Source organism: Panthera tigris, chromosome A3 (assembly GCF_018350195.1).
Source record: "Panthera tigris isolate Pti1 chromosome A3, P.tigris_Pti1_mat1.1, whole genome shotgun sequence".
NCBI classification, from domain to species: Eukaryota; Metazoa; Chordata; class Mammalia; order Carnivora; family Felidae; genus Panthera; species Panthera tigris.
In genome coordinates this window covers 25039505-25055488 of record NC_056662.1, presented here as the reverse complement: position 1 = coordinate 25055488, position 15984 = coordinate 25039505, and the positions used below count along the sequence as shown (strand labels likewise).

Below are 15984 nucleotides of genomic sequence, written 5' to 3'. Positions count from 1 at the left end.
GCCAAGAAGAAGGAAGAAGAAGAGGACGACATGAAGGAATTGGAGAACTGGGCTGGATCCATTTAACTGGTCCAATGCGGGCTGGGCCCAGACAGACTCTGGTGGCCTGTGCAGCGGGCAGGCATGTGCGTGTGTGGGGCAGGCAGGACATGGTGCAGGCAGGTTCCATCGCTCCTGAATCTCCCTCCAAAGCAGTAGGGCCACATCACTGCTCACTCTCTGCATAGCATGGTCTGCACCCAGCGGGATGGGGAGGGGGGTGGGGGGCAGGGGGTGGGTGGGAGGTGCCTGCTGTTTATAATGTTGAATTTCTGTAAAATAAACTGTATTTGCAAATCCAACATTGAGCTTCTGGACTACGCTAACTCCACTGCTGAACCTCAATGGAAAGGGTCGACCGTGTGCAGTTGAAATGATCTGAAAATGTAGCCTCTGTCCTTTTAAGTCAGTTGACTCGTCGCACATCTCTGTGAGACTTGTATGGTACTGGCAGAAGAGTCGTTTTTTAAAGCCATAGGCTTTTCCTTGTCCTTAGCTGTAATAATGCATCTGATTTGGGTTCCTTGAGAGCTGTATTTCTGTCCATCACCTGTATACTGGCCCCTGTGTGTACCACTCTGCCCACCCCTCACTCGTATTCCCCTGGTTTTTTGGAGTTTGTGACACTGATTTGAAATGAATGGTGTTCTTGAGAGCAAGTGAGATTGTAGAGTTAAATTCCAGCTATATACATTTTTCTAACATAGCTCTAAGGTCCTTGTTGCTGTTTGTGATAACTGATAGATAACTCATTGGAAACATGTGCATACATTTATATTCAGATGAAATTATGGTTTGCACTGTCTATTAAATATCTCAATTAATTTTCATACTTTGCTGTTGTGTTCAATCAATCTGTCATTTGCTTTGGGAGTTGACTCTTTCAAGGCTGGCACGGTATCCAGTGGAGCCTGTGGAAGCATATACAAGACTTGAGCATGACGTGCATCAACAATCGGAACCAAAGAACAGAGTACGTCTTACTGGAAATGCATTTACGTTCTGGATGCCATGGATCCGTGGCCTTCATCTTGCTCAGGGATCGTCTGGGCACAGCTCAGGAGTGAATGGTTCTCGTGTAGTTCCATGGTCTTTCCTAGTTCTTCTCTGTTAGTGTCCATGAGCAATGCCAGCAGGACAGCAGAGCCTCCACCTTTTGGAAACCATGGTCTTCCCACTGACTAGTCCTACCTGGTGCATTGGTTTATTGAACCAATCTGATACATTGGTGCACTGAAGAAAATGGCCTTTCCCATGGAGAGAAAGTGTAGGGCAGTGACTGAGAATCTAGGACACAAGTGGTAGTCTCAGGTTTGCAGTGACTCACCATGTGACCCTGGCCTGGCCTCTTCCATTCTCTCTACCTTTCTTTAGTCTTATACCCCCTAGAGAATCTGACAAACACTGTGGACCTTCTCCTTCAGAAAAGTGGACCTGGGGCGTCTGGGTGCCTCAGTCGGTAAAGCATCTGACTCTTGATCTTGGCTCAGGTCGTGATCTCACAGCTCATGAGTTTGAACCCCACATCGGGCTTCATGCTGACAGTGCAGAGCCTGCTTGGGATTCTCTTTCTCCCTCTTCCTCTGCCCCTCCCCCTCACTCTCTCTGTCTCTTTCTCAAAAATAAATAAACTTAAAAAAAATTGGACCTATGCATATTTGTTCTTAATTCTCAATGCCAATTGGCAGAATTTGAGAGGATCCCTTCTCTAATGCCCATCCCTAAACCTCTTAAGATTAAAATCAACCTGAGTTCACAAACACTGCCATTGCTCACTGGGTACGGTGGGGCAAGTTGCCCACTTACCCTGGATCTCATTTTCCCATCTGTGAAACAAGGGGCCGGGACTAGATCATCAGAGGTCCTATTTGTGAAGTTGCTGATGCCCTGTGCCTGCCTCCTCATTTCTCATCTTCCCTGGCTGCCACACTTAGGATTGAGACTTGACCACAGTGGCTTGAAAATTCATGACTTGTATGGAGGGTGGGTCTGGCTATTCTCAGAAGTTCTTTCTTTCCACTTCAAGAAGAATCTAGTGGCAACACTTGCTGCCAGCTTCCACCTTCTCACCCTGCAGTTGGTGTAGCTCCTGGATGTCCTTTGGTGTGGGAAATCCAGAGTGGATATTCTTAAGCTTCTCATTAGTTGCCTCAGGGGCTTCTGACCCCAGGTCTGGATGAGGGGAACTCACAGACCCAACAACTGTCCAGCTCTGGCAGGCCTGAACCCAGGTCCAGGACAGTGTTTGGAGCTCCTCTGAGAAAGAGCTGCTTATTCCTGTTAGATGTGGGCTGTGGCAGGCCTGTGGGGTAGTGTTCAGTCATGCTTAGTCTCTCCTGCTCTCAGGAGGGTCTCAGTCCTACTGTGTCAGGATTCATTGGCTACAAGCTAACAGATGACTCAGATGACTGGTGTAAACCTTAAAGTCATCTACTTACATTCAAAACTTACTCAACAAATACTTACTGAGCACCTACTGTGTGCCAGGCACTGTTCAAGGCAGGGAGAGTGCATGCAACAGACAAAGTCGCTGCCCTCAAGAGAGCTAGATTCTAGTAGTCTCAGGACAAGAAGTCTTGGGTTGGTGGAGGGTTGGATGGAAGGGCACTGGGGGAGTCTGGGTTGGAGGCAGTGCCTCAACCACGTCCTCAAGAACCAGGATCGTTGTATCCTTCTGCTCTCCCACCCTCCATACATTAGCTTTTCCTTATTGGGCTTGCTACCTCTTGATCCTTAGATGGCCTTTCATCACACACTCAGGATCTAGAAGGAGGATCAGCACTAGCCAGATTTTCTTTTGCGTCTGCCCATGTTAACAGGAGGCAAACCTTTCCCAGATGACTCCACACAAACTGTCCTTCTATCTCCTGAGCCACAACTGTTGCATGGTCATTTCTTGTCGTAAAGGAGTCTGGGAAAGTGTATAAAAGGAATCTGGGACTGGACAAAAGGGTCCAATCCGGATCCTCCCATTGGGCTGGGGGTGGAGCCTCCTTCTGTGAGCCCATTATTCTCTGTTAAGAAGAAAGGAGGGATGGTTGCTGAATTAGGTGGCACCAAGTATCTACCACACAGGCAGACACCAAAAGGCAGATGTGAGATTAGCACCATCAATTTCTTCTAAAAAGCAAGTCAGATCATGACGTATTCCTTTCAAACCCTTCAGTCTACCTCTACTCTCTCCTCTTCTGTGTATTGGAATTACCCAGAGAGCTTGCGAAAAATTCAAGTGTATTGGGCCCCATCCCTGATCTGGGTAGGGATCCAAGAATTTACATTTTAACAAACTCCTTGGGTGATTCTGATGTAGGGTGGACGGGATCAAGACATCAGAACGGTTCACATGAACTTTCTATGACCTGGCCCCCATTTTCACCTCTCCCCATGACTTCCCCATATTGTTATGCAGGATTTTGTCTCCTAGAATATGTGCTCTCTGCTTCCCAGCCTTTACATGGGCTCTGGTCCCTTGGCCTTCCTTTCCTGGGCACAGCTTTCCTCGTTCCCGCAGGCATTTGCTGCTTCATCCTCTGCTTCCCACTTCCTCCTCTTGTTAGGATTCCCCACTCTCTTACCAGACAGTGAGGTTATCACACTTCCTGGCCCCTAGATCTGCTTGGCACAGATCGGGCCTCAAGGATGTTTGCGTGAAAGCATGTATGGTCAGAGGGGAATGTGCTATTGACTGGGTGTGCCAGGAGGAGGTGGAAATTGGGCTTGGGCTTGAAGAAGGAGTAAATTTTTTAAATTTACTTTAAGAGAGAGAGAGAGTGCCTGCACACATGGGTGAGGAGCAGAGAGGGGGAGAGAGACTCCCAAGTGGGCTCTGTGCTGTCAGCTGTCAGCACAGAACCCAACACAGGGCTTGATCCCACAATCCCGCAAACCGTGGGATTCAGTGACCTGAGCTGAATCAGGACGCTTAACTGACTGAGCCACCCAGGTGTCCCAGGAGTGGATTTTTTATGTGTGCCTGTGATGGATGGGGCATTCTAGACCAAGGGAACCTTATGGGGGGAAACAAGAAGGCAGTGAAGTGAGGGCTGGCTCAGGAGGATTTGACTGGAGGAAGGGCTTGCTTGAGAAGAGGTAGAACTGGAGGGATAGGTTGGGGCTAGACTGAGATATTGAGCATGAGATTGAGGGATCTACACAGTCCTCAAAAATCAGGCAGGGGGACGCCTGGGTGGCGGCTCAGTTGGTTAAGTGTCCTGACTCTTAGCTCAGGCCTCAAGCTCTGTGCTGACAGCGCGGAGACTGCTTGGGATTCTCATTTTCTCCCTCTCTCTCTGTCCCTGCCCTGCTTGTGTGCATGCTCATGCAGACACACACACACTCTCTCTCTCTCTCTCAATAAATAAACTTAGAAATGAGGCAGGGGAAGGAGGGAGGAAGTAGGGCAGATAGGAAGGAGGGGAGAAGAAAGAAAAAAAAAATGAGTTGCTCAGGCAATAGTTTCGGGACAAGAGGAGCAGTAGAGAAGAAGCTTTTTAGGCTGCCTTCCATTTCCCTCATTGAAGTGAGGGTGGCAATTTTAAAGTTTATTTGTTTACTTTTGAGAGAGAGAGAGAGGGAAAGTGTGCACGAGTGGAGGAGGGACAGAGAGAATCCTGACTTGGGGCTCTAACTCACTTATGATGAATGAGTCAAAATCAAGAGTCAGGTGCTTAACCAACTGAGTCATCCAGGCTCCCCGAGTGTGGCAATTTCAGAAACAGCAGTTACCACGGGTACAGTCCTGTGTCTTCCAAGCGCAGACTAGCCAGTGGGCTGGTGTGTGGGCAGCAGCAGGCCAAGACGTAGATGCCAAGGGCACAGGGCTCTGGGGTCTGGCATATAAGGTTCAGATCCTGCCTCTGTAGCACAAGGATTCTGTGGGCCTAGGGAGGTGACTTCATTGCCTTAGCCTGTTTCCTCATCTGTAATGTGCAGGTAATAACACACCTGTCTGTTTTGGTCTTTCAGTGCTGCCATAACAAATGACCACAAACCAGCTGCCTTAAAACAATAGAAATCTATTCTCTCACAGTTTAAGAGGTCTGAAGCCCATGGCTTTCTTCTGTATGTTTCTGTGTATCCTTTTCTATCTCTTATAGGACACTCATCATTGTTAGGTCCCCCCCTAATTCAATATGATCTCATCTTGATCCTTACTTGAATTACATCTGCACAGACCCTATTTCCAAATAAGTTCCCATTGTAATACTCTGGTTTCTCTTCAGATCGTATAAATCTTTTGTCTTTTACAAATAAGTTCCCTGCACTGCAGAAGAAACAATCAACAAAACTAAAAGGCAGCTGACAGAAAAGATATTTGCAAATGACATATCGGATAAAGGGCTAGTACCCAAAATCTATAAAGAACTCACCAAACTCCACACCCAAAAAAAACAAATAATCCAGTGAAGAAATGGGCAGAAGACATGAATGGACACTTTTCCAAAGAAGACATCCAGATGACCAACAGACACATGAAACGATGCTCATCCTCAGGGAAATACAAATCAAAACTACACTCAGATACCACCTCATGCCAGTCAGAGTGGCTAAAATGAACAAATCAGGAAACGATAGATGCTGGCAGGATGTGGAGAAACGGGAACCCTCTTGCACTGTTGGTGGTATTGCAAACTGGTGCAGCTGCTCTGGAAAACAGTGTGAAGGTTCCTCAAAAAATTAAAAATAGAACTACCCTACGACCCAGCAATGGCACTACTAGGAATTTACACAAGGGATACAGGACTGCTGATGCGTAGGGGCACATGTACCCCAATGTTTAAAAAACATTGTTTTAAATGTTTATTTATTTTTGAGAGAGAGACAGAATGAGAATGGGTTGGAGCGGAGAGAGGGGGAGACACAGAATCTGAAGCAGGCTCCAGGTTCTGAGCTGTCAGCACAGAGCCCGATGCGGGGCTCGAACTCACCAGCCGCGAGATCATGACCTGAGCCAAAGTCAGACCCTCAACCGACTGAGCCACCCAGGCACCCCAAACATGTACCCCAATGTTTATAGCAAGGCTTTCAACAGTAGCCAAATTATGTCCACCAACTGATGAATGGATAAAGAAGATGTGGTTTATATACACAATGGAATATAACTTGGCAATGAAAAAGAATGAAATCCTTCCATTTGCAGCAACGTCAGAAGACCATGGGGGAAAGGAAGGGGGAAAAATAGTTACAAACAGAGAGGGAGGGAGGCAAACCATGAGAGACTCTTAAATACAGAGAACAAACTGAGGGTTGATGGGGGAAGGGGGAGAGGAGAAAGTGGGTGATGGGCATTGAGGAGGGCAGTTGTTGGGATGAGCACTGGGTGTTGTATGGAAGCCAATTTGACAGTAAATGATATTTTAAAAAAGAAATGAGAAATGTATCAAATGGCCTGAAAGCAGCAGTAATTCAATACAAAAAATAAAGAGTAAACAAAACAAAATGAATAAGGTCCCATTGTGAGGTTCCAGGTGGACATCAATTTTAGGGGACACTTCAACCCACTAGGTTGCCTCATAACTGCTGTGAGGTCATGACCTGTAAAGCACACAGCAAGGTTTAGAGAGCTCTGTGAGATAGAGGTGGGAAGCACAGGTATTAGGAGCCAGTCCCACTTACTAGATGTGAAAACTGAGGCTGTAGGGAAACTTTGGGTCCCACTGCTAATCAATGACGGAAAGAAGCAGATTAATTTTCTGTTCTGTGAAGGCCATTCCACAACTGTATTTGGGCATCTTTGTGCCAGTTCATGGTTTGGTGGGAAAATTAGGCCATCATCCTCTTCAACATCATTGCCACCACAGGCTGGGTAATCAATGTAGTGAAACCCATTGAGAAGAGGGTACCTGCCCCAGAAGGGCTTGTGAGAGGAAGCACTGCCTTAGCCAAGATTGAGGGGCGTTGAGGACTCAGCAAGGGAAATGGTGTGAAAGACAGGGAGTTAGGATAGTTTTCAAAGGCATGTTCAAAGTCCTGGAGGCCACCCTGGTCTTCCATGTGGGTCTGAGCTGGTCAAGAACAAAATCAGTAGACCTTCAGTTAAGTATTTATGAAATGAATTATAGGTGGGGAAACAAAGGCACTAGGTACTTCAAATCCCATAGCAAATACTGCAGAACTAAGACATGAACTCAACTCCCTTGTCTCCCTACCCAGGTCTCTTCCTGTCTGCCCTGGGTACCCTGTCCTGGAGAAGCAGCTTCCTTCCTTCCTGCTAGGCTGTGTCCTGGCCTTGCTCAGACAACAGAGGAGTCAGGTAGAGCTGGGATAGAAGCCCAGAGCTTTGGGTTTCACAGCCAAGGTTCTGCACCAATCCCAGGCTAGGCTTCCATGAGCCTCTGGCTAAATTTGCACAGGGCAACTCTGGGCTGGAGAAGAGGGGAAAGGTCTCCCCTTTCAGAGCAGAAACGTGTTCTCTTGCTCAGTGATGTTACTTGCCTGGACTTGTTCGTTTTCAGTAAGAACAACAGCCTTAAAAGAATGGCAAATATTAAGGAGGTATTTACGAAGAACAAGGGTTTAATGTGTTTCATCTTATTTTATCCACCCAAGAACAATTTCAGGACAGGGCCAAATATTGCCCTATTTTACAGCTAATAAAACCTAAGCTCATTGGGATGAAGTGACTTGCCCAAGGCCACAGAACTGGGGAGCAGTAGAGCCACAAGAATCCAAACCCCCCTATTCCCAGGCCCTGCAGCCCTTCCTTCCCTGCCACAGTGGTGTGGGAGCGGGGAGTTCACAGAATCTCCTCCCTGTCTCCCTCAGAAGGTGCCAACTCTGAATGTGACCAAATGGTCGGGTCCAAAGAGGAGGCCAACTCTCTCAGGAATCTTCCTCTGAGAGCAAAAGGGCCACAGGCAACAGGATCTAGAATCATCCAGTGTGACCAGGAATGGAGTGGTGGTGTCAGAACCACGCAGTGGAGTCAGGCTCCTAGCTCCTTCCTAGAGCCTTTCGAAGGTGGGACCCCTCAGGGGCTGGCTTGCCCTCCCACCCTGAGACCCTACCCATTTTCCTCCAGAGCATCTCACCGGTAATTACTACCTCTTTCCTTCTCTCCATCCTCAGCTTGGTCGGCTATGCGGGGGACACTTGGTTCCCTCACAGAAGGTGTGGACAAAGATACCATGGTACGTAATGATGGCAGTTCTACCTGTCTATTGTTACATGACAAACCACTCTGAAACTTAGTTGTGAAAAGCAACTATTTCATTATGTTCACAGATTCTGTGGTCAGAAATTTGGAAAGGGCCCAGTGGAAACCACTTGTCTCTGTTCCTCAATAACTGGGGCCTCAGCTGCAAAGACCTGAAGGCTGGCGATTACTTCAACGGCTGGAATCATCTGGAGACCTCTTCAGTTCTTTGGTATATGTGGTGGCTGATGCTGGTTATTGGCCGGGACCTCCTCTGGGACCGTCAGCAGGAGCACAGGCCCTCTCCATGTGGCTTGGGCTTCCTCACAGTATGGGAGCCTCAATGTAGTCCAAGCTCAGGGCTCTAAAAGGGATTGCCCCAACCAGCTTCTGGGAAGATGCATTACTTTTAGGGTCTTGCCTTAGAGGGCATGCAGAGGCACTTCGCTGCATTTTACCGGTTATAAGTTGCAGACCCACCCAGGTTCAAGGGGAGGGGAATAGACTCGACCTCTTGATGAGAGCATGGCTAGTTCTAAAAGACCCTGGAGGACAGGAGGTATCATTGGGCCTATTTTTGGAAGACATAATCTGTCATGATAGCCAACAGAGAGTGTTTACATGGGCCATGTGCCAGAAATTGAATTAACTCATCTGGTCTCCAAACTCCATCCAGAGAATTCTTTTGAGTACATGTTACATCTATCATCTATCTATCTCTCTATCAATCTTTCTCTATAGATATACATATATGTACATATATTTTCCTTCTCTCGATATGTTATATGTAATATAAATATGTATATTTATATAGTATATATGTGTACCTCTATACTAATATATTGTATACATAATACATACAGAACCCCTTGAGGTTTGATTTTATAAGTTTATTTATTTTGAGAGAGATAGAGAGAAAGGGAGCGAGGGAGGGGCAGAGAGAAAATCCCAAGCAGGGGTTCTGTGCTGTCAGCGCACAGTCCCATGCAGGGCTCCATCCCACTAACTGTGAGATCATGACCTGAGCAGAGGAGAGCAAGAGTTGGAGGCTCAACCATTTGAGCTACCCAGGTGCCCCAACACCTTAAGGTTTTAAAAGGCTAAGATAAGGGGTGCCTGGGTGGCTCAATTGGTTGAGCGTCTGACTTTGGCTCAGGTCACAGTTTGTAAGTTCGAGTCCCACATGCAACAGTTCACTGCTGTTAGTGCAGAGCCCATCTCAGATCCTCTGTCCCCCTCTCTCTCTGCCTCTCCCCTGCTTGTGTGCACGCTTTCTCTCTCAAAAATAAACATTAAAAAAATAATAATTAGGGGCACCTGGGTGGCTCAGTTGGTTAAATGTCCGACTTCAGCTCAGGTCATGATCTCCTGGTTCGTGAGTTTGGGCCCTGCATCTGGCTCTGTGCTGACAGCTCAGAGCTTAAAGCCTGCTTCAGATTCTGCGTCTCCCTCTCTCTGCTCTTCCCTCGCTCATGCTCTTCCCTCGCTCATGCTCTGTCTCTGAAAAATGAATAAATGTTAAAAACATTTTTTAAATAATAATTAAAAAATAAAAGCCTGGGATAAATCAGATAATCAGAAATGTCAGTGTTTTCTTCCTGTATTTCAAGGAAGTTAAAGGATTTACCTTTGAAATCTGTCCCTTCTCCTTCCTGTCCATTACCACCACCTGGTCCAGGACACCTAAATCTCAACTGAGCAACTTTTGCAGTGAACTCCGTGATCTCTCTGCCACTCACCTTGCCTCCCCAGGTCCCGATCCTTCCTGGTATCTGGAGCCAGAGTAATCTTTCTAAAGAGCTGTCACTCCTGTTATAAAAGCTCCGTGACTTCTACTGCCCTCTGGACAGAATCACAGCTTCCACTCTCAAGCCCTGATCTGGCAGGTCCCTGCCTGATTTTCCAGCCTCCTTGAAGACCTGTTCTTGTCCTGAGGTTGACAGAACGTCTGCATCAGAATTTCCCAAGGATTATTTCAACATGCAGATTCCTGCCTGGATCAGAATTGCTTGCAGGGTGGGGCCCCGGAACTTGCATTTTAAACATGCTTCCACATGATTCTCTTTCTCATTAAAGTCTGCGAATCCCACCTAGCCTTTGAGATAATCTCTTCTAGTGCAACACCTTCAAACCCATTCTGCAGATGAGGAAACTGAAGCCTAGAAAGGATAAGTTTCCCATAAATGTTCATTGAAGGAACTGAAGAGTTAAGTCAGACTGAGGGGGCAAATGTGCAAGCAGAATCTCCAAGTGACATTTTCCAAACTTGGGAAACGCTGCCACAGCTCCTTCCAGGTGCAGGGACAATGGGTAGCCGTGTGATGCTGTGCTCCAGTGAGCACGCCCCAGCCTCCCAGCCTAAGGGGTGTGAGATCCTCGCCCGTTTGAGGGGCCGACGCAGCAATGCTCTCGGGGGCCTGTAGGTGGCGCCGTCTCCCAGGGAGTGAGACCCTAGGCTCCTCTGGAAGCGACGAGGAGGACGGGCTCTTCCCGGGTGGTCTGCTCCCCTGCAGCGAGCGAGAGGCGAGCGCCGGCGGGAGCCTGGGCGGGGACAAGGGTATGTGTGCTTAGAATCCCTCCCCACCCTACCATTTCCCCCCACCTGCCCAGCGGGGATCCTCCCGCCGAGAGGCTGCTGGGAGAGGGATGTGTGGTGTGTTCCAGCTCCTTCCAGAGCCTGGGGGGGCGAGAGGAGAGGTGTAGGAGAAGGGGGACAGGTCAGCCTTGAGGTGGGGCCATTAGGACAACAATAATGGTAACAATGTCCTTATTTCCTGAGCGCCCACGCCCACGCTGCTCAGGTCTGTTGGAGGGGGAGGTGCTGATGGTGTGGGCTTTTCCCTCCCTCTGGGAAGTCTCTCGGTCGGGGGTCTCTGCCCTTCCCTCCCCCCCACCCCCCAGACCTCCACAAGGGAGGGCAACACTGTCCACTTGGGTTAGAGCCCCACAGGGAAGGGTGAGGGTGGGTCCCAGTCTGGGGACTTTAGTGGTTGGCCTGGAGCTGGGTCCCCAAGGGCACAGGCCCTGGTATGCTGTCCTGCTCCCTTGGTGAGCTGCCACCCCCACACCTCTGCCAATTTCTTCTTCCAATCCCCCCATTGTGTAGGGCCTTCCCGCCCTGACTCTCCAGCCTCAGGCAGCCCCCAGAATCACCCAGCCGGTGGACCCAGTAGGCCTGGGGAGGGGGACCCAGAAACTATATTTTTAACACACTGTCAAGGTGAGCCTCGGACTGGCCCTCGGAAACACTGATGAGGAAATGTCTTCAAGAAAAAAAAGACCCAGACTTGTACTGTTTCCTGATTTCCATGGTGCCAATTCACACCATGGCCGATTTCAAGATACCAACAGGACAACCTGATTCCTCAAAATTGAACAATTGGCTCTCAGAGCTGGTACGTGCCAGCTCCAGCACACCAGTAGAAAAAGATCTGTTTATGACTTTGAGTGTTTAAGGAAGATCCTGTCCCTGCTTTGGTCGGGACCTGCTACATAGTTTGTGGGCGCCAGGGCTAAATGAAAACACGGGGCCCCTTGTTCAAAAATTATTAAGAATTTCAAGACAGTGACAACAGGGTATTAAACCAAGTGGCCCAGGGTGCTTGAGTGGCTCAGTCAGTTAAGCGACTCTTGGTTTCAGCTCAGGTCATGATCTTGTGGTTCGTGAGTTCGAGCCCCCATCAGGCTCTGGGCTAACAGTGTGGAACCTGCTTGGGATTCTCTGGCTCCCCCTCTCTCTCTGCCCCTCCTCCACTCACTCCCTATCTTTCTCAAAATAATAAATAAATACACTTAAATAAAAAATAAACCAAATAAACCAATGACCCTTCTGAATGAGGGCCTTATGAAGGTCACACACCCATGAAGCTTGCCCTGTCTCTGGTCCAGGCCACCAGCTACACTTGCTTGTCACAACCTCTTCATTGGTTTTCCTGTTGTCTCCCTGACTCCCTACAAACCATTTTCCACTCAGCAGACAGGGAGACCTTTTAATGTCCAGGCTCAACATTGTCACTTCATGCATGCCTGTTGTCTTTAAGAGCAAGCACAAGGCCCTTCTGTCTGGCTTGCTTCCCCCACCCTAGGCTCCTCAGTTATATATTCTCATATCTGTCCTGCCTAGCCAGCTCTCCTGTCACTGGAGAGACTTTACAATTACTTGTACAACGTCTATTTCTCCCTCCAAACCCTAAGTTCCAGGAAAGCAGCAGCTGTTGTAGTGCTGTGCTCAGCACCACCCTGTGACCGCATGTAGTGGACTCAATACTCGCTAGTTGAATAAATGAATTAATTGATGAAAAGGATAGTTGGATCAGGACAGGGCTTTTCAAATTTTTTTTCGTAACAGAATCATTTAGTCCAATGAGATCTTATAGGCAAGCTCATTACATAATAAAAGAGTAGTTGTTTGGGGGCGCCCGGCTGGCTCAGTCAGTGGAGCATGTGACTCTTGATCTTGGGGTTGTGAGTTCGAGCCCCACACTGGGTATAAAGATTACTTAAAAAATAAAATCTTAAAAAAAAAAAAAAAAGAGTAGTTGTTTAGCCTGCATAGGGGCCCAGAGCCCTGATCCCAGACCCCACGAGATCATTGTCTCTGCAGAATAGGGTCCACTTCAGTGGACCTAGTTTGGTAACAATCTTGCCACTTTTCCTTTTCTTCTTTCTTTGAGCCTTAGCCATCCCCTCTTGGCTAATGTTAATGATCTGGTTTCTGTTTGCATCAGCCGGGCTGAACCCTTAGTAGTCACACTGGTTATAAATCCAGATGATGTTCCTGTAAAGAGGGCAGAGGATGTCACTGAGGCTGCCTACTGAGCACCTACTGAATACTTCCAGGAAAGGTGGGCTGGGTGTCACCAGGGGAAGCCTGCCCTACTAGCATTCCCTTCTCTGCTTTCCCCCCATCCCTGGCCACACACATCTCTCTCGGGCACCTCTCAGCTCTCAGAACAGCAGTTGGGCTGAGTCACAAGCAGAGGACGGGTGTCCTTTGGGGAGGAATGCTAGTGGTGAGCACACAGGCAGGGCCACAGCCTGACACCCTGGCCTCACTTTGGTCATGAAGTGACCTTCCATGGCCAGAGGCTATATGCTGTCTCTCACTGGCCTCTAAGCTCGCTTTAATGCCAGCCAGCATTTATTAAGCACTTACTGGATGCTCAGCAAGTTACCAACGACTTTCTGGGTTTTACTTCCATCAGTTCTCACAATAACCCTTAGTAGTGGCTGTTATTATATCCGTCATTTTACAGATGAGAAAAGGGAGGCTCAGAGTGGGGAGTGAGGTGGCCAAGGTCACACAGTGGGTGATTCACACTGTCTACCCACTCTGACCTGGGCATGCTGGGGCCACTGAGTCACAGACCAGCTCTTTATGGGTGAGAGAGGAAAGAGGAGTCAGGGCCTCACTCTGCTCCTGGTGGCCTGGCTGCTCCCCTGCCCCTAGACGGTGCCCTGCTCTTACCTGTGAAGTAGCATTTGAAGTGGCATTTGAAGCAGACAGACCTGAATTCAAATCCCGGCTCTGCTGGTGACCAGCTGTGTGGCCCAGTGTGTGGCTTTGTCTCTCAGGCCTCACTCTCCCACCTGAGCAGTGGGAGAAGAGATGTTGTCACCCATCTCCCCGGGTGGGGGTGGGCACGTGGGAGGACAGGTTGCCATGACACCTGGTACATCCTGAGTGCCCAGTGGAAAGTGGCTATGAGGGATTTTCATGATTTTCTCATCCTTGCGGAATTTGCCAGCAAGCCTGGCGTTCCTTGGTGTGTAGAATCCAGCCTCTGGTCTGCCTTCATATTGTCTTCGGTGTGTGTGTCTTCTCCTGTCTCTTATAAGGACACTTGCCATTGGGTTTAGGGCCCACTTGGGTAATCCAGGATGATATCATCTTAAGGTTTTCGGGGCACCTGAGTGGCTCCTTTGGTTGAGCCTCCGATTTTGGCTCAGGTCATGATCTTGCACTTTCTGAGTTCAAGCCCCGCATCAGGCTCTGTGCTGACAACTTAGAGTCTGGGGCCTGCTTCAGATTCTGTATCTCCCTCTCTCTGCCCCTCTCCCACTTGTGCTCTGTCTCTTTCTCTGTCTCAAAAATAAATGAACATTAAAAAAAAATTAGGGGCACCTGGCTGGCTCAGTTGGTTAAACATCTGACTTCAGCTCCAGTCATGATCTCGTGGTCCATGAGTTTGAGCCCCATGTCGGGCTCTGTGCTGACAACTCAGACAGAGCCTGGAGCTGCTTTGGATTCTGTGTTTTCCTCCCTCTGCCCCTCCCCCGTGCTTGCTCGCGCACTCTCTCTCTCTCTCTCAAAAATAAACATTAAAAAAATTACAAAAAACATTTTTAGTTTAATTACATCTGCAAAGATCCTTTTTCTAAATAAGGTCACTTTCAAAAGTTCCAGGAATTTGGATGGGACAGATCTTCTAGGGGGCCACCATTCAAGTCACTAGAGGGGTTATCCTAGTTTATCACACCTTACAGGCATGCTGTCAGAGAGAAGGGAGTGTGAACAGGATTCTTCCAGGGACCTTAGACAGTGACGCGTGCACTGTGTACCTGGAGAAAAAAATTGAGGCACAGGGAGGAAAAAGCCAGCGGGGGAGCCTGCCCTGGCAGCACTGAGATCCTTCCCCAGTGGGTCTCATCTCTGTGGATGGGTCAAGCGGGACCTCTCTGGAGCCAGCAGCCCTGAGTCCTGTCTCCAGGCTGAGCCCTGGGTGAGTGGGCATCTTGACGTCCCCATTCTGGCAGAACACTACCCAGAAACATATTTTACCCGTAAACGGGCCAATTAAGAAGGCAAATGTTTTCAAACAGGAGGATTTATCGGCATAGAATGTGCCATCCCTCCGAGCGGGAGGAGTGGGTGTGCGCGCAGAGCCATCTGGAGGGGGACTGTTTATCATATTTATTTAGTTACGAGTTGCTGGTTTGGAACTGGCAGGGCTTCATTAGGTGTGAGCATGGATCCCTGGGAGGGTGCACGGATTCGGGCGGCTCTGTGAACACACATGTGCCTGTTTGCCTGTGTTCGTGCAGACACACATGTCTTTGTGCCTGAGAGCATGTATCCATGTGCCTGCCTGTGTGTACGCACACATGTGTCTATGTGCATGCGTCTGTGTGCATTCTTTGTCTGCAGCTGCGTGTGTGGCCGTACGTATGTCACAAACACTTCGTGCCTTATCTGACTCACCTCCAACTTAAATGCTGCTGATCACTCCGTACTTAAAAGTCTCTCCTCTGGCACATCCTATGTCACTTTCCATGTCTGATCTCTCTCTCTCTCTCTCTCTCTCTCTCTCTCTCTCTGTCTCATGTGTCCCTCTAGATCAGGGATTGCCAGTGGATCTCATGAATGAGAGAAGAGGGCTGACCTGGGGTAAGATTTGACGCAGACTTGTCTTGCATATTAAAGGCAAGGGAATTGTCTTGGCATCCACAAAGATATACACTTTCCTGTTTTGCTTGAAAAACAGCAACTCTGACTCTAGGCAACTACACTTTATATGACTGGGGCGTGGGACATAGTGCAAGTGCAATGATAATTGACAACAGAACTACGTAGCCTTGGTTTTGTGAGACAGTTGGGAGCGGTGGGGACTGTGGGAAATGGATGCATGTGCCTGTCGGAGAGGCAACCACTTCTTAGCTACTTCTTAGCAATAGTTCTTCTCTAATCCATGTTGTCACATCTTCTGATCTTCCAAGAGAAGCCAGAGATTTGTATTTTTAAGTGAGCATAATTTTTAACATTTTTTAAAGTTTTTACTTATTGGTTTTGAGAAAGAGAGAGGGAGTGAAGG

At 48.4% G+C, this 15984-nt stretch overlaps 1 protein-coding gene across 2 annotated transcripts in view; it reads left to right on the top strand.

Moving 5' to 3' along the window:
• Nucleotides 1-341, top strand: part of CHMP4B (charged multivesicular body protein 4B) — a 53147-nt gene extending 52806 nt beyond the window's left edge. For both annotated transcript variants that reach the window (XM_007073679.2, XM_042980589.1), the window contains exon 5: nt 2-341. In XM_007073679.2, coding sequence (XP_007073741.2) covers nt 2-66 — 65 coding nt within the window. In that variant the 3' untranslated portion in view covers nt 67-341. The remainder of the gene's footprint in view (nt 1) is intronic.
• The last annotated feature ends 15643 nt before the right edge of the window (nt 342-15984 follow it).